Raw genomic sequence first — 20,799 nt, 5'->3', positions numbered from 1 at the left:
TGCCTAGTTCACCTTCCTTCACAACTCAGCCTCAGTAGCCCCTCCTCTACAAAGTTTTTCCTGATACCCTGCCCGGTTAGGAGCGACCTCTCCCTCCTGAAATGTCCTTCTCCACAATTCCAACCCCACTGTGGGCAGGCATATTGCCCTGTGCCAGCCGCTTCTCCAGGGCAGAGGGGGCAGGGCTTGGTTATGCCTTCCTGTCTTCCTCACCCTCCAGGGAGGCTCTCAGCAGCGGGCTTGTAGAACGCACGTCCTCCTCTTGGTGCTGCACGGAGGCAACATCTTGGACACTGGCAATGGTGACCCAGGCTGCAAGGCGGCTGACATCCATACCTTCAGCTCTGTGTTGGAGAAGGTGACCCGTGCCCACTTCCCCGCAGCTCTGGGCAGAGTCCTCACCCAGTTCGTGCCCTGCCCTGCCATCTGCTCCCGGGCCTTCTCTCTCATTTCCAAGTAAGTTGGGCTGGCACTGGGATGCTGCCAGCCTAGCCTCTCCATACCTGGGCATGGGCATGGCCATGCTGTTCTGTCCGTCTGTCTGCTCTCATTCTCGTGTAAACATGAAGCTGTTCTCTTGTCTCAGGGCTTGTCTGAGCACAGTCACTACCAAGCTGGGCTGGGGGCTATGGGGCTCCTCCTTACAAAGGGACAGACCCAGTGGTCCCCAGTGGTCCCCAGTGTGGGCCATTGCTCTTTGTGGTCATCTGTCCGTTTGTGGCATAGTCGTGAAGACAATATTCATCTGTTAGCTAGGCTGTGCTGGCTAACAAGGGGCCAGTGTTCCTAACCTAGGAACCTTCCTAGGGCAGGGATGGGAGGGTGGCACTCTCCCAACATTGGTACCCAGGAGAGAAAGGATGGAGAGGGACCTGGGGAGCACTCACCCATGCCCCTGGGGTGGTACACTGAGTGGCACACTGCCCTCTGCTGCTCCTGGGCAGAGGTAGGTATGTGGGTGGCCAGTGGAGATGAAGGAGCTCTGGGCCCCTTCAGTCCATAGGACCTAGGAGATCCTCTGGGGGCCGGATGCACAGCCTCCCCCCTGCATGTTAGACTGGACAATGCCTTCTGGACCATCTTCATAGCCCTGCTATCCAAAGGTGCCAAACACTGCATGTGCCAATGGAAGTGGAAGCCAGGGCCACAGCACAACATGCTGACCCCTTTGGGTCATTTCCTGGAAGTCTCCTGCAACAGGGGCCAATTGGGGAAGGCTTGGAATTAGCCCCCAGTCAGGGGCGACTGAGCCCCTTTGGCAGCTGTGGCTGTTGCTGGGGTGGTCTCGTAGGCCACAGTGAGCCCCCTTCTGGAGAAGCCTACACCCCAGGGGGTGAGGGTGGGTGACAGGCTTGAACCAGAGCTGCAGCAGCCCCCCAGTCCCTCCCTATGGTGTCTGGCCTGATCAACCCTGCAGACCCTTCCATGAAGGCCAACCCACTGCTTCTGACCCTTGCAGTGAAAGGTGTCCCCCAGGGACTGGGCCTGGCTTTGGTGCACTTTGGTCTCCCAGGAGCCCGGGGGACCCTGAGGTGTCGATGCTGAGGCTTCTCCTTAAGGGTTTAGACCCATGAGCCAGGAGACCAGGACATGGCTGTGATTCAGTCTGATCCCAAACCGTGCCTTCCCTGTCCCCTCCTCCTCCCCCTTCCTCCTCCCTCTCCTTTCCCTTCTCCCTCCTCCGTTCCCTCTCTCCCCTTGCAGTTCTGGGTCCTCCTTCAAGCCCCATGGAAGGCTGCGCCATGCCTCCCCACCCCATTGCTGCTATCACCACTGGCTAGGGCTGGGCCCCCAGACCTGGATTCTACCCCGAGGACCTGACTTTAAGGCATGAATTTAGATGAAGCCAAGAAATGCGGGACTCCTACCCTGAGGTGGAGCCAATTAATTTAGCCCTGGAAGAAGTGGGTACAGCTGATGGGATTTCTCACTGTACCCAAGATCGCCAGAGCTGGCAGGGCTTTGGAGGCCTGGAGGCCAGCCCCACCCGAACCAGGGTCCCCAGTGAGGAGTCACCCAGTGAGGGGATCCCCCCTCCATGGCAGCTTCTTCTTATCCATCCTGATGGACACACTGGGGATGTTCCATCAGCTCCTGTGACGGGAGGGGGAAGAAAGGCAGTAACCTAGGGTGGGGGATGGGGGGGGCGCTTCTAGAGTCCTGGCTTAGAGGCCACCTGAGCACCCCTCTTTTACTCACCGCGAGAATATACATAGGCTCACACACACACGCACATACATACACACACATGCACGCACATGTCAAACTGAGGGAGACCAACAGAGAGGTGGGACACTAGATAGGCCCTGAAGGAGCTGGAGAGAGCCCAGTGTGGTCAGAAGGATGACCTGGAACCTGGGTGGGGACGCCTGCCTGCATTCCCCACCACCTTCCTCTGACCTTAGACTTCTCCCATTCTGGGGGTGGGTGCAGGTCAGGGGCCGACAAGCCTGGAGCCCTTGTCCCCTCTCTCTTTGAGTAAAGGGCTGCAGACTTTGAGCCTGCCCGAAGGGCCTGCCCAGCACCCCATTCCCCAGCCCCACCATGCCCCAGGCTGGTGGAAGATGCCCCATCTCATGGTGGCCCCAGAAGTCTGTGCCTGCCCAGACACCAGGAACCTGGGGATCTGGCTCTCTCACCCTGCCACCCCTCCCTGACCCTCCCCCCTGTTTTCTTACCTTGGCGTGCAGCTGCTGGCCTCGGTCTTGGAGCCCCAGGGATGGATCTGGGCATTCAGCCTCACTGAACTCCATGCATATTTAATTAATAGTCAACTAATTAACTACGTAACGATTGATTAATTGTACATTAAACCTTGAAAGGGGCTACCAAGGGCAGGAGCTCCTCCATGGAGAATCAGGAGCCTGGGTAGTAATTGAAGCGGTTTCTTCTTGAGTGGGCTCTTGGGGACAAAACAGTTGGTTCAGTAGTCAGCTCTGACAGCTGGAGGGAGGGGAGGAAGGAGGGAGGCTTCTTACCCCACAGACTCACTTCTGGCTTTCCTGTCTGGGCTGGGGCCTCCTTCTATTGTCGTTAGGGAGGGCCACAGCAGCACAGGAGTCTAACCACTGCACAGCCAGCCTGGGCTGCTAATCGCCATGCCAGAGATTGGAGCGGTCTTCCAGAACTCAGGGTTGCATCAGCTTGCAAGTGGGTCTCCCCCAGAGTGCCCCAGAGTGCCTGAGCATCCAAAGCTGAGAGGGAGAGCCAGCTGCATGGCTGGTGGAGGCAGAGTTCCCAAAGACCCTGGCTGGGGCAACTAGGTGGTGCAGTGGATAGAGCACCGGCCCTGGATTCAGAAGGACCTGAGTTCAAATTCGGCCTCAGACTCTTGACACTTACTAGTTGTGTGACCCTGGGCAAGTCACTTAACCCCAAATGCCTCACCAAAACAAACAAACCAAAGACCCTGGCTGACCTGTGCGCCAGGCAGAATCAAATGAGATGAAGTCTTAGAATTTATCAACACATTTCGGACCCCATAGGTCCTTTCCAGGGTGCAGCTTGCCCTTCACAGGGCTGCACTAACATTGTCTGCTGGCTGTGCAGTCCCTCTGGGTTGGTTTTACAATCCACTTCCTATTCCCTGCCCCATTGCCCCAGGCTCTGGTTTTTGGGTTCAGCCTAAGGGTCAGTCACCTCCTCTACCCAGCAGCACTGGGGATACACTGACCAAGATGAGCCAGGCCTTGCCTCCGAGGAGGCCATTCTGGGATGATGAGCTTCCCCCACATTGGTGGGCTCCAGTGGTCACTGGTGGATGGGGCCCTGCCGGGACTCTGTCCCTGACTTTCCTGGGGGGCAGCTTCTCTGGGCTTACAGCTCCTGCTTTAGTTGGAGTCCTCAACTGAGGTGCTGCTGCCTCCAACCCAAGAGAGAAAAAATGGGATCTGGGGTCTCAGTTTCAAGTCCAGGCTTTGAGCCACAGCTCCTTTGAGAAGCATAGAGCAGGGGGCAGCTAGGTGGCACAATGGATGGAGCACTGGTCCTAGAGTCTGGAGGACCTGAGTTCAAATCCGGCCTCAGACACTCAACATTTGCTAGCTGTGTAACCCTGATTGCCTCAGGAAAAAGAAAGGACAGAGCAAACGTGGACATGCTCTCTCTCTTATATCAGTGATTGTGGGGGCACCATGGAGCAGGAGAGGGGATGCCAATGGCCCTCATTTTGGGCCTCTTTCATACCATAGAATACAGAACAATGGGTTGGCTTAATTTAGCCATATTCAGATGTTCCCATATCCCATTCAAACAAAGTATCATTGGCTTGGTTGTGTTGTTTAGTCATTGTTAGTTGTGTCTGACTCTGACTGTATTTGGAGTTTCCTTGGCAAAGATCCTGGAGTGGTTCACCATTATCTTCTCCAGCGCATTTTACAGATGAGGAAACTGAGGCAAATAAGGTGAAATGACTTGCCCAGGGTCACCCAGCTAGGTCTTCCTGACTCCAGGCCCTGCCACCTAGCTGCCCTTGCTTGGATAGCTCATTTGTAATTCTTTTATTTTTATCTTAATGTTTTTTTCTGCCTATGATGAGCAGGGTCCCTCCAAGCAGGAGGAGTCTTGAGGTGACAGAGCTGGGGGCAGAGGCCTGGTCTAGGGGTACCACACCCTTACCTGTGTGTCTGTAGGAAGATGCTTTTTAGTCACTTATATTTTGTAAAATGTGAGGATTTGGGGGCGAGGTTATTTTTTCTTTTCATTTTCATTTACTTATTTCTATTAGTATTTCCAACAAGCTGGGAAGTGCCGGGCTTTCATTTTTTATTTCTTGCAATACAGCTCTGAGAAGACAAGACTGAAAACAGCCCGTTGTGTTTCAATGGGAGCTGCTTGACTTGGCTTTGAAAGCCAAGTCACTCTGGCTTTCACCAAATAGCCAAGACACCCCCCCCCCCTGCCCAACACACACACACACACACACACACACACACACACACACACACACACACACACACACACACACACACACACACACGGCAAGGTGGCTGGCTCATCCTGTAGGCTGGGGTGGCTTTCTCTTCTGGCCAGAAACCCTGAGGATCTTCCTCTGTTTCCATTCTTCCCCAGCCCTTGGCCACTGAATGGGCCTGGCCTCGGACACACCGAGACCTGGGACCTACTTTACAAAGGCCCAGGTCCCCCACTGCATCCTTTCCCACCCCCCCACCCCCAGCCCTCCGGACTCTGGTCCTGCTGCTGGGCTTGGATGACTGGCGAGAGGGCGAGGCTGCCGGCCGGGCTCTGCCTCTCTTCAATCCGGCTCATGCCAAGTCCAGGCACCAGCTGTGATGTCATCGGTCCTCTTCCAGGACAAACAACAGCTAAGCTGCAAGGCCCTAACATCTGTACTTGGCTCTGGGCAGTTTCACTTCTTTAGCTGTGACTGAAATAAAGGCGGAGAGAAGAGGCTCACCCATCTGGGAGGGCAGTGTGGGCAGTTAACAAGATGGTGAGAGAGCAGCTCGTTAGGCCAAGTACAAGGTGAAGCGTTCTGAGGGTCAAGGCAAAGACCTACCACTGGCTTCCCCAAACCAGCCCCCCAAGAACAAGGTGGGGGAGGGGGGCTAGAGAACAAAAGATGGCGGGGGGAGGTGTAGGGCCCTGCAAGCCCAGTGTAAGCCTGGGCTGAACATGCTCACCTGGAAGCTGGCCTGTCATGGGCTGAATGGAGAGGAGTGTCTCCATGGCCAGCCTGTGGTGGGTGGTCAGCCCTGAGCAGGGAGGGTGCCGAGCTTTGAAGTGCAAAGGAAAGGGGAGGCAGGGAGTGGGGAGGTGACTGGCAGAGGAGGCAGAAGATGCTGGTGTGGGAACGGGGAGTTCTCGGGACAAAAGCCAAGAAAGGAGCCAGGGAGAAGCCTGGTGGCCTCGGGGCCCCAGGGACTCTCAGGTTAGGGGGCAGTCTGTGCCTTACTATGGGGGGCTCTGAGCCCCCAGGCTGGGGGGGGGGCGGAGCCAGGAGATCAGGGTATCTTCATTCATTGTCCTTAGATTCCCAACACCTGGCACCATCCCCTGCATGCAGTAGGTACTTAATAAGTGCTTATAGATGGATTGGATGACTTAGGATTTCTGTGCCTGGGACAGGTTGGGTAGGTTGGGAGGGCCCAGGGAGATGAAGGGTCTGGGACTCTGTGGGAACTTGGGAGTCTGGGGTAGAGCCACTTCCTGCCCAGCCCCAGTGCCTGAGAAGAGACTGGGCAAGGCTGCTTGAACCGCAGAATGTGCTGGCCTCTGCATGTGCATGTGTGTGTCCCTGTGTGTTTGCACATGTGCTGTGTGTTCATAGAACAGGTACATATGTGTCTGGTACATGTCAATATGTGTGTCCATGCCTTAAATGCCCTTGTGTCTGTAAGAGCGTGTGTATATGTGTGAGTGTGTATGTGTGAGAGCGTGTGTGTTCATGTGAGTGCATGCGTGTGTGAGACACACACACACACAGGGCCCCCAGGGACCAACATCTGTGCATCAGCAAAGACCAGACCCACAGGCTGTGAGACCTCTGTGGTTACCCGTGTGGCTGCACGTTCACTTCCAGAAGCATCTCTCTGGGGGCGATTTGTGACTAATGAGATAGCTTTGGAGAGAAGTCACTGAAGTCTGGCCCACTGGCACTAGCCCTGGCCTCTAGGCCCACACAGGGCCGACCAGACAGCGAGGAGAAGGTCTAGGATTTGAATCCGGTTTTCTGGGCCTGGGTTCCCATCACACCAGGCTACCTAGCCTTCTTCTCCTGGCAGTAGGGAGAGGTGTCTCCTCAGCCTCTGGAGGCGAGGGGCCCTCCTTATGAGTGCCTCTGCAGGTATGGCTGTGGGCATGGGCCTTTGTATGTACATGTGCTTACATGTACGTGACTCATGTGTCAGCTTGTCTGTCTGTGTGTTTGTGCGTTCTGGCGTACGTGTCTGGCCTCCTAAATGTGTCTTTCTTTCAAAACCCTTGGATTCTTCTCCTTGGAACCCTGCTCCCCAGCTCCTGGAACAGGCAAGGCCTGGTTCCCTCCCATCATGCCATGAGCTCAGGGTGGGCCCAGCCGGGGTCCAAGCCAGAGGGCTGGAAGCCCAATGTCAGGGCTGTAACCAGACCTGATACCCAAAGCAATACTCCGATGGCTGGGCCCCTGTGGCCCTCCCCTGGACCCCCCATGCTCTCCCCTGTGGCCCTCCCCTGTGACTCCCATGTTCTCCCCCATGGCCCTCCCCCATACCTCCCCATGGCTCTCCCCTATGGCCCTCCTCCGTGCCCCCCATGCCTCTCCTGTGGCCCTCCTCCGTGGCCCCCCCATGGCTCACCCATGTGGCCCTTCCCCATGACTCACCCATGTGGCCCTTCCCCATGGCTCTCCCCTGTGGCCCTCCCATGTGGGCCACACTCCTGCTCCCCACTTTTTCTTTTCTTTTTTTTTCTTTTTGGTGAGGTAATTGGGGTTAAGCAACTTGCCTAGGGTCACACAGCTAGTAAGTGTTAAGTGTGTCCGGATTTGAGTGAGGTCGGATTTGAACTCAGGACCTCCTGACTCCAGGGCCGGTGCTCTATCCACTGCGCCATCTAGCTGCCCCTGCTCCCCACTTTTTCTCCCACCTGGCAAGCCAGGCCAGGCTCTTCTATCTCCATGTTTTTGCTCACCTCACCCCATTGGCCCTGCTGCCAGGGGCTGCCCTCTCTTTCTCCTAGCTGGCTCTCAAGGCTGTGTTCTGGGCTGCTGCCACTTCAGGAAGCCTCTGAGCTCCCTGAGGGCTCATCATCTGATCCCTCTGCTCCATTGCCCCATGTTGGCAGCTGAGGCTTCTCCTCATAAGTGGGGCCCATGTGCTCCTTTTAGTCTGCATCTCCTCTCTCCCAGCAGAGCTGAGCATCTGGCTCAGGACAGGGTCTCTCCCCTTTGCTTGCCCCTCGAAGCCTCTCAGGGCCCAAGAGTCCAGCTTCTCCCAGACCTGAGAAGGACTGCTGAGCCTGGGCCCCTGACTGCCTACTGCGGTCTTTTCCCTCCAGCCTGAATCCCTACAGCTACGATGAGAATTGGCTGAGCAGCAGTGAGGACCACATCCCACTGGCTGCCCTGCCCCTGCTGGCCATCTCCTCCCCCCAGTATCAGGATGCGGTCGCCATGGTGATCACCCGTGCCAACCAAGTCTACAGCGAGTTCCTCAAGTCTCCAGATGGGATCGGCTTCAGTGGGCAGGTAGGGCTGTCCCACCCTAGACATCTGCCACAGGACAAGGAGGGTTAGCAAAGGCGTTTCCTGTTTGGGGGAGGGGGAATAGGGAGGGGAGTTTAGTGTGAAGGAAGGGAGGGCAAGACTGAAGACTTTGGAGTTGGGCAGAGTCAGCCACAGGCCTTGTCCTTCTCCTCACAGGGAGCCAATGCGCTATCCTCCATGACCCCACCCCTGGGCTGTGGCTGTGCCCTCACCAGCTGTGCTGAGCTGGGCAGGCTCTGACCCAGCCTCCTGGGGGAATAACTAGAGCCTTTAGGACACAGTTGGGCATGGTGGGGTCGGCCTGGGGCAGGGAACAGGCTGTGAGTTCTTTTTTTTTTTTTTTTGCTGGGCAGTGGGGGTTAAGTGACTTGCCCAGGGTCACACAGCTAGTAAGTGTCAAGTATCTGAGGCCGGATTTGAACTCAGGTCCTCCTGAATCCAGGGCCAGTGCTTTATCCACTGTGCCACCTAGCTGCCCCTAGACCTCGAGTTCTTGGCAGACAAGCATGCATGAAACTCTTCCCAGGAGCCAGACTCTGACCCTGTGGAATGGAAACCACAGGTTAGGTCTCACTGACAAACCTGGACAGCTTCAGATGATTGTTCGTGGGAGAGACATTCATTTGTCCATCCAGTCCCCACAAAGCAAGGGTGGGAGATGTGGCTTTTGAATGTGGGAGAAGCAGCCCCCACCCCACAGAGCTGGCGGCCCCTTCCCCATCCTCTTCATTGTGCCTTCTTCCCGTCCCTGCCCCGCCTGGGAGTGCATCTTTCTAGTCACCTCAGTAACTGATGCCCCATTGTGGCTGTGTTTAGACCTTCTCTGCTCTGGGGCTCTGAGCCTGCAGAGACCCCCTGGATAGCTGCTCACACTCACAGCGCTGCTTCCTTTCTCTTCCATCTTCCTCTTCCTGCCCATTCCAGCTAGGATGAGGGCATCATCCCCACAAGCTTTCTGCTGCTTGCCCATCCGTGGCACTCCCTCCCTTTCTTCATTCTGCAGCATGGGTGGCTGTCCCATGTCCTTGCTCTCTTCCCCTTCCTGTGCCCTGTGGCTCTGGCCTATGGCTACAGGATAAATACCACAGAGAGATCCCCTTCAGGACAAGCAGGTCTACTTCGTACCTCCTAGATGTGACTTACAGCTTGCCACCTCCCTGCTTTTGCCCAGGCCATGCTACCCGTAAGACAGGCCATCCCCTCTACTTCCTCCCTGCACAACATCACCCTAGTCCATTTCCCCCTCTCCTGATTTCCTGAGCTCCTGAGGCCTTTTGCCATCTACTCTCCCTGCCCAAGTTCCTAGCATATGTTGTCCTTATCTCTTTAGTCCTATGTAGATTGGGAATACCTTGGCATTCATGGGCATAACAGGGCATGTTAGCTAGCTCCCTGTCCTGAGGAGAACCAGCTGTTTAACCCCATGTAGATTGGGAATACCTTGGAGTTCATGGGCATGACAGGGCATGTTAGCTAGCTCCCTGTCCTGAGGAGAACCAGCTGTTTAACCCCATGTAGATTGGGAATACCTTGGCGTTCATGGACATGACAGGGCATGTTAGCTAGCTCCCTGTCCTGAGGGGAACCAGCTGTTTAACCCCATGTATATTGGGAATACCTTGGAGTTCATGGGCATGACAGGGCATGTTAGCTAGCTCCCTGTCCTGAGGAGAACCAGCTGTTTAAGCTGACTTATCAGTCAGATCCAACTCTCCGTGGTTGCATTTGGGGTTTTCTTGGCAGAGACACTGGAGTGGATATTCATTTACTTCTCTAGCTCATTGTACAGATGAGGAAACTGAGGCAAACAGGATTAAGTGACTTGCTCAGAGTCACACAGCTATGGAGTGTCTGAGGCTAGATTTGAATTCAGGTCCAGTGCTCTATCCACTGTGCCAGCTAGCTTCCCCATTTAATAGTACAATTAATGAATATTCCATTGATGCTGTTGTCCCAAGGCCCTGCCTATGCTCAGCCCTGTGGGAGATGGGGAAGGACCCCCCATATATAGAGATTGAAGTTTGAGGCAGGATAGATTCCAGGACCAATTGTGCTGGAATGAGAGGCCAGAAGGAACAGTGAGCATGGGATGGGGAGGTCAGAGGAAGCTACCAGGAGGAGCTGGGCCCTGAAGGACAAGACAAGATTTGATCAGCAGAGAGATGGAAAAAAGGGGGTGTTGGTTGAAAATCCTGGAGAGAAGGCAGACAACTGTGTGGGAAGATGCTGCCCCTGGGCTGCTTCCACAAGCGCCAACACCCAGCGGGGCACAGTGGCAGGGAGGGGGTGGGATTGTTGGGTGAGTGATGTGGAATGGGTATGAAGAGGCAGGGAGCTGCTGAGAGCTGAGTCGGTGCTCCCAGGGAGGGAGGGAGCCCTGGGCTACGGGGGCATGGAAGTGAGGGCTGTGGTGGAGCCCAGAGCTGATGGAGCCGAACAGTCTGGAGCCCTCACTGGGAGTGGAAGAAAGCAGGGGCTCACTCAGTGGGATCAGGGTTAGGTGCAGAGGAGCTGGTATTGGTGAGAGAGTGTGAGCAGAACCACGACTGGGAGCCGAGCAGGGCTCCTGGGGTCAGAGCTGGGTCCAGATGCCTGAGAAAACAGTGCCTGGCTCCAGCAGTGTCCAGCTCTGCTTGTGTGCCAGCAAGAAAGGGGCTGATGCCTGTGGGCTCCCAGCCAGTGACTCCTTTTCAGGGATGCTCCCTTGGGCTGTGAGAGTATGGGGAGGTGATGGATCTGGGGGGGTGCCTCCGTGTATGGGTGCAGGCCTCCTCACCCTGACTGACCTTTATCCATGCCCTCCCTTAAGTCCTGCAAAGAAGACCCTTCCAATGTGCTGAGGATCATCATCTGGATCTCCTCACATTCTGGGGGTGCTCATGCACTTGGGGGCCATGCGACGGCTCGCCCTCCCTCACCAGCCGCCCTCCTCTGCTGCTAGTTCATCTCTTTGAAGGTGCCTTTTATGGGCCTACCTGGGAAAATGCTGTGACCTTCCCTAGCCTACCATGGCTCCCACCTGAGGGCGCCCTTCCAGTGCCCACACTGTAGGGTTCTGTGGGGCACAGTCAGTCGACACCCCGGGCTATGTCCTCCAGTGGTGTGTGTATTATTGTGGGTGGCACTATGTGTATACACGTATATGTGATGATCTGAGAGTGCAAACAGTATGTGAATGGGAGTGTTTCCACGAGTGTAATTGTGTGTGTGTGTGTGTGTGTGGCAGCACAGGACATTGAGCACTGGTCTTGTGGGGTGTCTGAGGTCCAGATGGGACAGGGGAAGGGAAGGGGCCTGGGTGGAGGGTGCCTTGTGGGGTGAAGGTGGGCAGCCTTCAGGCTGATCTTCAGGAGGGCCCATGTAAGTTCCCCTTGGGTGCCGCAAGCTGTATCCCTTGAGCCTGTCTATCTCATCACCCAGTAGGCTGGGAAGGGGGGGAGCAAGGCCCGTGCTGGGGGCACAGTTTGGCTGCTTTTGGGGGCACTTATAGACTGTGACATGGTAGGAACGGCACAGGTGGGCCTGTCTGAGAGACCTGGGCTTTGTCCCCCATCCATCAGCCAGTCATTGACCCTTTCGGAAGCACCTACCATGTGCCAGGCACTATGCTCCTGCCCTGGGGGAGCTCCAAGCCTAATGGGAGCTGCCACACAGAAAGCAGCAGGGAGGGGCTGACCAAGTCCAGAAGAGTCCGAGCAGGTGCAGTCCCCTCAGGCCCCGCCTCATGGCCAGGATCAGGGAGGAGCTCACCACTGTCCACCCACCACCATCTGTCATGTGTCTTGCTGGCCTGTGGGCAAGGTGTCAGTGGGTCAGTCAGTCAGTTGATCATAACTTGGTTGGCCAGTTGGTTGGTCAGTTGGTGAACTCAAATAAGCATTTCTTAGCCAGGCACTGTGCATAATAGTGCACAGCAACAATAGTGCCTGCCTTCTGGAGTTTACCTTGTAATGGTGGAAACAGTGTAACAAGGTACTTGTGAGATATGGCTAGATGGTGTCCTCTCAGAGGGAAGGCAGTGGGCATGGAGATGGGGCTAGGGAGGGTGGGGATTAGGGAAGGATCCTGGAGAAGTGGGATTGAGCTGATCTTTAGAGGCAGTCAGGGGAGCCAGGAGGCAGAGAGGAGGAGGGAGGGCCTTCCAGGCAGGGAGCACATCCAGTGCAAAGTCCTGGAGGGAGGTGGCAGATGTTGTCTCATGTCTGAGAACAGTGAACTTGTGCATCTGCCCATCTCGAGCATCCCCTGCTCTGGCTGTACTTTGTAGCTGGCATAGGAGGTAGGCTGAGCACCACTCTGCCACATATGCCCCCTGGCATTAATCCCCCGGTTGAGCCAAGGGCCGAGTATCTGAGGAAGCTCTCAAAGACCCCTGCCCAGAAAGCCTCCAGCGGCATGGTTTTGGTCTGTCTTCAGCCCTTAGCCTGGCTGTCCAGGATACTGTGTTTGAATCTGGGGAGGCCTGGCGAGACCCAAGGAGAAGAGAAGGACACTGGTTGTCTAGGTCCTGCTTCCCACCTCTTGGCACGTGCCACCCCCAGGAGGGACACCAGGCCATAGCTTGGCCCTTGACGCACCTGTGATTCTGCTTTTCTCCCAGGTATGCCTCATTGGTGACTGTGTGGGGGGCATCTTGGGCTTTGATGCCATCTGCTACAGTGCCGGACCTGCAGGGGACAGTCTGAGCAGCAGTAGCAGGAAAGGAAGCATTAGCAGCACCCAGGTAGGGTGGGGACCACAAGGGGTGGGAGGGGGCTGGGCCCAAACAGGAGCACCTGTGCGCCTCAGGTGACCCAGGCCAATGGCTTGGCCGTGCACGCTTGGACTGAGTCAGCTTCAGCAGAGCCTGGAATGAGAGAGACAGCCTGCAAGGTTGGGGAGCAGGCCGTACCCAGAATCTTCCTCCCTGCCCTGGACCTCAGCCTTCCACAGGAACATTGACAGACCTGAGCAGGCCAAGGGGAGGCTGAAGGAGGAGGGGGAGAAGTCCCGAAACAAGGTCATCTGAGGCCCTTTTGGAAAAATTGGGAAAAGTCTAAGTTGGAGGGAACACAGCCCCAGGGCCCCCTCAATTTGGCTCAGCCTGACCCCTAATTCTATCTGCTGGACAAGAGTTCCCAGAAGACTGGGCTCAGGGTCAGACCTGACTCTCGGGGGGTGTCCTGACCTCCAGCCTCAGTGGGCCTCATCGTCACTTCTCCCCGTGGCTGCTCCCTCTTCCACAGGACAGCCCTTCAAATACCTGGGGACTTCCCAGCAGCTTTCTGAGAGTCTCGTCCAGGTAAAAACCTCTCTTCTTTGCACCCATTCTCATATGGCTCGATTGCAAGGGTTTTCCTCCATTTGGGCTGTCTGCAGCCCTACAACGTGGCACCAAGCTCATGACACAGGCATCGAAGAGGATGTGGCACAAGGTTGCCCAGCATGGGGCACCTGCACCAACAATGCTGACACAGGACAAAGAGAAGCAGCCTGAGTGGCTGCCCACAGTAATGAAGGCACTGTGCTCTGTGAGCAAAGTAGAATGGCCCAAATTTAGAGCCATCTCCTCTCCAGTGATCACATAGACTGGGCCTGGCCTGTGGTGGTCTTTCAAGCTCAGATTGCTCGGATCGGCCATAGCCACACATGCTGTACCTTGACCCCAGCAAAGTGATGTCACTTCGGTCCTCTGAAAACAAAGGACAACAACCACCAAGCGACTTCTCAGCCCCTGTTGGCATTATTGTCTCTGTCCTTCTTGGCCAAAGGTCTTGCTCTTCATCAGAGAAGGCAGCAGAAGAAAAGGAACTGAGGAATCCAACTCTGTAATCAGTGATCATTGTCCCGTCTACCTGAGCAGCTCTGTCCCTCCATTAGCTGCCTCCTCCTCTTCCTCTTCCTCCTTCTTCTTCCTCCTCCTCCTCCTCCTTCTTCTTCCTCCTCCTCCTCCTCCTTCTTCTTCCTCCTCCTTCTTCCTCATCCTCTTCTTCTTCCTCCTCCTCTTCCTCCTTCTTCCTCATCCTCTTCTTCTTCCTCATCCTCTTCTTCCTCCTCCTCCTCCTCCTTCCTCCTCCTCCTCCTTCTTCTTCCTCCTCCTTCTCCTTCTTCTTCCTCCTCCTTCTTCCTCCTCCTCCTCCTCCTTCTTCTTCCTCCTCCTCTTCCTCCTTCTTCCTCCTCCTCTTCTTCCTCCTCCTCCTCTTCCTCCTCCTCCTTCTTCCTCCTCCTTCTCCTCTTCTTCCTCATCCTTTCCTCCTTTTTCCTCGTACTCATCCTCGTCCTCCTCCTTCCTTGTCCTCTTCTTCTTCTTTCTTCCCCACCCCCCTCTGTCTGTGTCTTACTGGGCCTGTGATTTTAGTGGTCCAGAGAACCCCCTTCCACTGACTCAGGGCAGCACCGGCTCTGAATCTGTCTTGGAGAGCTGCCCAAAGATAACACTGAAGTGGGGCAGCTAGGTGGCACAGTGGATAGAGCACTGGCCCTGGAGTCAGGAGGACCTGAGCTCAAATCTGGCCTCAGACACTTGACACTTACTAGCTGTGTGACCTTGGGCAAGTCACTTAACCCTCATTGCCCAGTTTAAAAAAAAAAAGATAACACTGAGGGCTTCATGGGCTTGCCTGGGGCCCCACAGGCAGTATGCCTTAGAGGCTAGACTTGAACCCAATTCTTCCTAGCTCTGTGGCTGGTTCTTCACCTGCTGCTCAATGCCGCCATTCACAACAAAGCCTCCTTTTCCAGCCTCCTCCAACACAGCTCTCGAGAATGCCTTTGGGCTCAGTTCCTTTGGGAGCCTGGCATCCCTGATCCTCTGAGTGCATCTTCTGGAAGTGTCCTGCCTTTCCTTCTATTTTCTGTACCAGAAGTTGGCTGGTAGGTGGTCACAAGCCCCAAAAGCTTCTTTGGGAAGCTTCCCTTGGTCCTTTTTGTCTTCAGTTTCATTGTTGGGATCTCCCCTTGACCTCTGGAGTGACCTTGTCTTCAGCATTTTAGGCTGTGAGATCCTCCCTGCCAATTCTGGGAACTCTGGGAAATCTGCTGTCCTCAAACCTCAAACACAGCTCAGACTGCTCCCAGGCCCCCTCACCAGATGGAAATGCTGCTTCCTTCCAAGTTGTTCTCACCATTTCTGCCACATCAGCCTGTATGTTCCTCCTTACCAGTCTAAATAAGATCTCAGTCATGGATCCTCTCTTCTCCTCTTCCTCTACCCTTTCAAGAAGAAAACAAATGTTAAGGAAAGCCCAGGATTTGTTGGCTTTTCTGCTTTTAGCAGTGAGAGATGTGCAGATGGCTGAAGTCATCCCCATCTCCTTCTCACCCCCATCTCACGGCTCCAGGCTCTGTTTCCACAATGCATCTCCCTTTCTTTCTTCTGGCTGAGTGGACTACAGAACACTCCCACAGCATGATAATGCCTTGTAAATCTCTCCAGCACTATGAGGTAGAGGTGGTGCCACCAGAGGACAGAACCAGTACTGATTAATGGGTGGGCATTCCAGGAAAGCACATTTGGGCCCTTAGGAGGAGGATATTGCTCATCATTCAAGCTAGTCTAGAGTAGAGCAGGGTGCTTCAGCGCCATTAAGAGGCAGAGTCTGGCTGCCCACTTGTCAGTCACCATCCAAGGGGCTTCTGCCTTGGAGAGAGGCAGTGCTTCTCCAAGTGTGGGCCAGGGACCCTCCTTTTTCAGTGAGGTCACAACTCTTCATAATATTTAGTATGGAAAAAAGCAGTAGATAAAACCCACACTTGGTCTTTAAGAGCAAAAAGTCTGAGAAAGATGTCAGCGGCACCTTGAAGGCATAGATTAGGGGGTCCCTGACCTCTCCAGGTGCCTCCCCACCAAGCCCATTGTTTCCAAATGGAAGCTCTGCTTCAGGGAGGGGCTGTCCTGCCCCATGGACAGGAAGGGAGGCTGAAGAGAGCCTTGCTGACTCTTGACTCATCCCCTCCTCAGGGTGCAAATCCAACCACTGGTGATTCATCCCTTTGAGGTCCTCTTTCAAAGTCAATTGCTACAGGAGGGTGAGGGGACTTCTGGAGGCTGTCCTGGCCTCAAGGGGGTGGGGATAGAGGAAGGAAGACAAGGTTGGAGGCAACAGAGCCAGCCTTTTGGAGGGAGGCAAGGAGGGGGTAATGCAGGGAAGCAACCCCTCCACCCCCTGGGGGCAGCTTTCCTCTCTCCTGCTCTGTTCAAAGGACAACCCTGTCTTGTGTGAAGAAGACTGCAGCCTCAGCGACACCACACGCCTCAGTAAAAGCAACATTGACATCTCCGGAACCTTGGAGGATGACGAACCCAAGATGTCTCTGCCTCGGAAACAGAGCGACTCATCCACCTATGACTGTGATGCCATAAGCCAGCATCACACCTTCTTGTCCAGGTGAGGCCTCTGCTCCTGCAAGCTCATGCTAGACTCACAAGGTCTCAGGACTGGGAGGGCCCTCAGAGACCTCTGATCCAACCTACTGCCTGAGCACAAATCCCCTCTCCAGCACACCAGGCCAGACTCATCCAACTGGGTCCCAAAGCGCCCCCCCCCAGTGAGGGGAACCCCAAACCCCCCATTGAGGGGAGCCCCAAACCCCCCAGTGAGGGGAGCCCAGCCCCGGCCCCTCTGGAACAACTCTCACTGTGGGGAAGTTCTAGCCCAAACCTGTGCCCACAGCTTCCCCGTGCCCTGGTTATGCCTCTGAGCAGGCAGACCCAGGGTGTCCAGCCAGCCTGCTTCGCTCTATGACATCTAGTAGTGTTGAGATCATCTTGTTGACATGCTCAGTGGCAGATCCTGGTTGGGCAGAGGAAGCTACCTCGGGTCCTAGGATGGGCACCTTCTTGTATAAGGTGCTGGGCTCCTGGGATCCTCCCTCACCCTGAGCTTCTTTCCTTTGGTCAGCATTCACTCCAGCGTTCTGAAGGAGGGTGCCGAGCCCCCCGCGGCTGGGGCCCCCCAACTCTCCGAAGCCAACCTAAGCCGGTTTGACTTTGATGTATCAGATTTTTTCCTCTTTGGCTCCCCGTTGGGCTTGGTGCTGGCTATGAGGAGAACAGTCTTGCCTGGGCTGGATGGTGAGTAGAGCCTGTGGCTGCTGGGAAGAGCGTGACAGCTGAGCCTACTATGCCACAAAGGCAGGTGGGGCATCCCTCAGGGGAGCTTGCATGAGAATCCCTACCTTGCTTCCTTTTCAGGGATGGGGAGCTCACTGCCTTCTAAGGCCACTCTTTCTACTTGGGGGTGGCTCTCAATGTCTGGAAGCTTTTCCTAAATAGTCCTCCCTACAGCTCCCTCATTGCTCTTGGGTCCATCCTTTGGGGCCAAGCAGAACAAAACTAAGTCCTCTTCTATCTTCTAGTCCTGCATAGACTTGAAGGTGGCTGTCATATTCCCCCACACCATGTTTGTTTGTTTTGTGGGGCAATGAGGGTTAAGTGACTTGCCCAGAGTCACACAGTCAATAAGCATCAAGTGTCCGAGGCCAGATTTGAACTCAGGTCCTCCTGAATGCAGGGCCAGTGCTTTATTCACTGTGCCACCTAGCTGCCCCCCACATCATCTTCTTCTTCTTCTTCTTCTTCTTCTTCTTCTTCTTCTTCTTCTTCTTCTTCTTCTTCTTCTTCTTCTTCTTCTTCTTCTTCTTCTTCTTCTTCTTCTTCTTCTTCTTCTTTTTTTTTGCAGGGCAATGAGGGTTAAGTGACTTGCCCAGCATCACATAGCTAGTTAAGTGTCAAGTGTCTGGATTTTGTAAGGGCCAAATTTAGTATGGGGAGAGTTAATTGGTGGCTTGTTGTAATATTGGGGTAAGAAAGGAGATTAATAGTCTCTTTTCCACAAACAAATCAGGTTTTATTAATGAGAACAAATCTACTACACAGGTGAAGTTAATAGAGCCAGGGACAACGAGAAAGGGGATAGAGAAAGGGAAAAAATATGTTCCATTTCCCAGATAGTTAGAATCTAAATCTCTAGGGCCCAAAGAGCTAGCCTAGTTTCAACAACACAAACTCACCACCACCTGGAATCTCTACTTCCAAGGACAATCAGCTGCACAGTGCCCCCCCCCCCCAGTCTGAAGGTCCACCATCCCAGTGTGTCTCTGTCTCTCTCTGTCTCTCTCTGTCTCTCTCTCCCTTCCTGCCTCCCCCACTGGAAGGGGAGGTTCTTAGCCCTGTTGAGCCTCCAATTAGTTCAACATACTCCCGGGGCTGTCCCCATTATAATTTGATCAGGCCCTTGTGGGCACAGGGGAACTTCTAGGTGGGGCTTTTTCAAGGTTACATCTTTTCAGTCTGACAATAATGAAGCAAAGATGGGGTCATGGGAACCCCAAATCACGATTAATTCTTTACAATTTGACATCATGGTTTTGTTTTGTTTTGGTTTGGTTTTTTTGCTCATCATGTTATTTTTGCTCATCATATTATGTTAATTTAATGGGCTCAAGATCCTTTACCCTCAGGGTGGTCTTCTTCCCTTCTTCCCTCCCTCCCTCCTTCCTTCTTCCTTTCTTCCCTCCCTTCTTCCCTCCCTCCCTTCTTCCCTCCCTCCCTTCTTCCCTCCCTCCCTCCCTCCCTCCCTTCCTTCCTTCCTTCCTTCCTTCCTTCCTTCCTTCCTTCCTTCCTTCCTTCCTTCCTTCCTTCCTTCCTTCCTTCCTTCCTTCCTTCCTTCCTTCCTTCCTTCCTTCCTTCCTTCCTTCCTTCCTTCCTTCCATCTTTCCCTTTCTCCCTCTCCCTCCCTCCCTCCCTCCCTCCCTCCCCTAAAGGTTCCTACTAGGTCTTCCTGAGCAGAGGGACGAAGGGCATGTGAGAAAAGGGATTGGCTGAGGGTACCCTCTAGCCTTCTGGAGGGAGTCACATGTCACCTGTTTCTCCCCACAGGCTTCCAGGTACGCCCTGCCTGCAACCAAGTCTACAGCTTCTTTCATGCAGCTGACCCCTCTGCTTCAAGGCTGGAGCCCCTACTGGAGAAGAATTTCCACTTACTTCCCCCAGTCAGCGTGCCACGCTACCAGAGGTTCCCTCTGGGTGACGGGCAGTCTCTGCTCCTAGGTACCAGTCTCTTCCCCCAGTGCCCTGAGCACTTTATTGCCCTAGGGGCCAAGACCTGGCATGGGCAGGGGCTCAGGCCAGGTGGTCAGGATGTGTACCATGCTGGGGCTTTGGCAGAGGCACACCTTCAGTTGGTAATCCCAGGAAAGCAGGATGGCCTGAGCCTGGCCACCTAGGAGCCTCTCCACTCCAACTGAGCAGCTGTCTGTCTGTCTGGGCAGTGGTCAGCTGGGGCAGGGGTACACAGAACACCTCTGGGGGATGGCTGCCCCAAGAGAGAATTGGGAGCGCATGTTGTTATCACACAAGAGGGTCTTCCTAGGATCTGACAGCCTGAGGCCCAGGCCTGCGCCTCAACTCTCTCCACTCATGTTCTTTCTTAGACACCGTGTAGAGATATAGAGAATGACCGAGGGCAGCCAGTTGAGTCTGCCCTTGGTAGGAATTCATTCCACAGCATGCCCAGCCTCTACTTGAATGTCTTCAGGGATGGGGAACCCATTACCTCCCTGTTAGGGCTGCCTGTTCCCTTTGAGGATTTGGCTTGAAAGATGACGTACCAGGTGTGTGCCCTACCTGACTCCCCTAAATGCACTGCCAGCCCCCTGGGTCCCCTTTCATTGGGGCAATGTGCCTGTCCTTGCTCTCCCCTTGTCCCTAGTGGGGCCTTTCCCACCATTCCTTCCATTCTCTTGCCTGGATTGGCTGGCCCGGGCCAGCCCTGCTCTCTAGGTGTCTGAAGGCTGGACTGCTCCCCCTTTTGCCTCTGCCTTCTTCTATGTTGTTCCCCTGTAGAGTGTCATCTCCCTGAGGCAAGGGCCCTCCCATTCGGGGCTCTGCACCCCTAGACCCAGGAGATGCTTACTAGATGCTTAGGGAATTGAACTGAGCTGAGTCAACCTCTAGGATCCTCAGGCAGGATGATCAGTATCTGAGTTTTGGCTTTTGTTGGGAAGAAGCGGGAGATGAGGGCCCCGCTGCTCTGGAGACCGTCTGGGTGGGAGAGGAGGGACGCACTCTCACTGGGTTTGCCCTTTCCATCTAGAGGACACTCTGCAGGCCCACAGCTCCTTGTTCCTGGAGGGCGGCCTGGCCGACAACCCATCATCCCCAGATGCCCCAGCCTTGGCCCTCCTGCCTCCCCAGGGCCAGACGCTGGAAAGGAGGTTCAGCGTGGACAGCTCCAACAGCGAGAGCTCAGCCTCCAGTGAGAGCCTGCCATCGGCCAGCATGACACACAGTGAGTGAGGGGGCTCGGTGTGGTGCCCAGAGGAGCCTTCCCTTTCTGGCCTTCTGTCTGTCTGGCCGCTGAAGGTGGAGGAAGAGCAAGCTGCAATTCAGGCCTTTCAGCCCATGTAGGAAGCCCAGCATATTCCAGTCTGCCGAACAGCAGCTGATGCATGGGCAGTCTTGGCCGCTACTGGCAGACCAGCTGCAGAGCGAGCCCAGGCTCACAGCACAGCCTGATGCCCAACCCCGGGGAAGCTGTGAGCACCCAGGTGATGATGGAGCAAAGGGAGGGGCAGTCAGGGCAGCCGACCTCCCGGACTGGGCTCCCCAGGAGTCA

The 20,799-nt window shown here is 55.0% G+C and overlaps 1 protein-coding gene across 3 annotated transcripts in view; it reads left to right on the top strand.

The window, feature by feature from the left end:
• The window catches only part of PITPNM3 (PITPNM family member 3), a 109,872-nt gene that overhangs the window by 71,063 nt on the left and 18,010 nt on the right, over window positions 1-20,799 (top strand). For all 3 annotated transcript variants that reach the window (XM_043995767.1, XM_043995765.1, XM_043995766.1), the window contains exons 6-12: window positions 221-456; window positions 7,996-8,185; window positions 12,804-12,926; window positions 16,385-16,569; window positions 17,083-17,255; window positions 19,062-19,232; window positions 20,278-20,472. In XM_043995767.1, the coding sequence (XP_043851702.1) occupies window positions 221-456; window positions 7,996-8,185; window positions 12,804-12,926; window positions 16,385-16,569; window positions 17,083-17,255; window positions 19,062-19,232; window positions 20,278-20,472 (1,273 nt within the window). The remainder of the gene's footprint in view (window positions 1-220; window positions 457-7,995; window positions 8,186-12,803; window positions 12,927-16,384; window positions 16,570-17,082; window positions 17,256-19,061; window positions 19,233-20,277; window positions 20,473-20,799) is intronic.

This window comes from Dromiciops gliroides, chromosome 3 (assembly GCF_019393635.1).
Source record: "Dromiciops gliroides isolate mDroGli1 chromosome 3, mDroGli1.pri, whole genome shotgun sequence".
Lineage (NCBI taxonomy): Eukaryota > Metazoa > Chordata > Mammalia > Microbiotheria > Microbiotheriidae > Dromiciops > Dromiciops gliroides.
The sequence above is the reverse complement of the archived record's forward strand: the minus strand, read 5'-3'. Positions and strand labels throughout refer to the sequence as shown.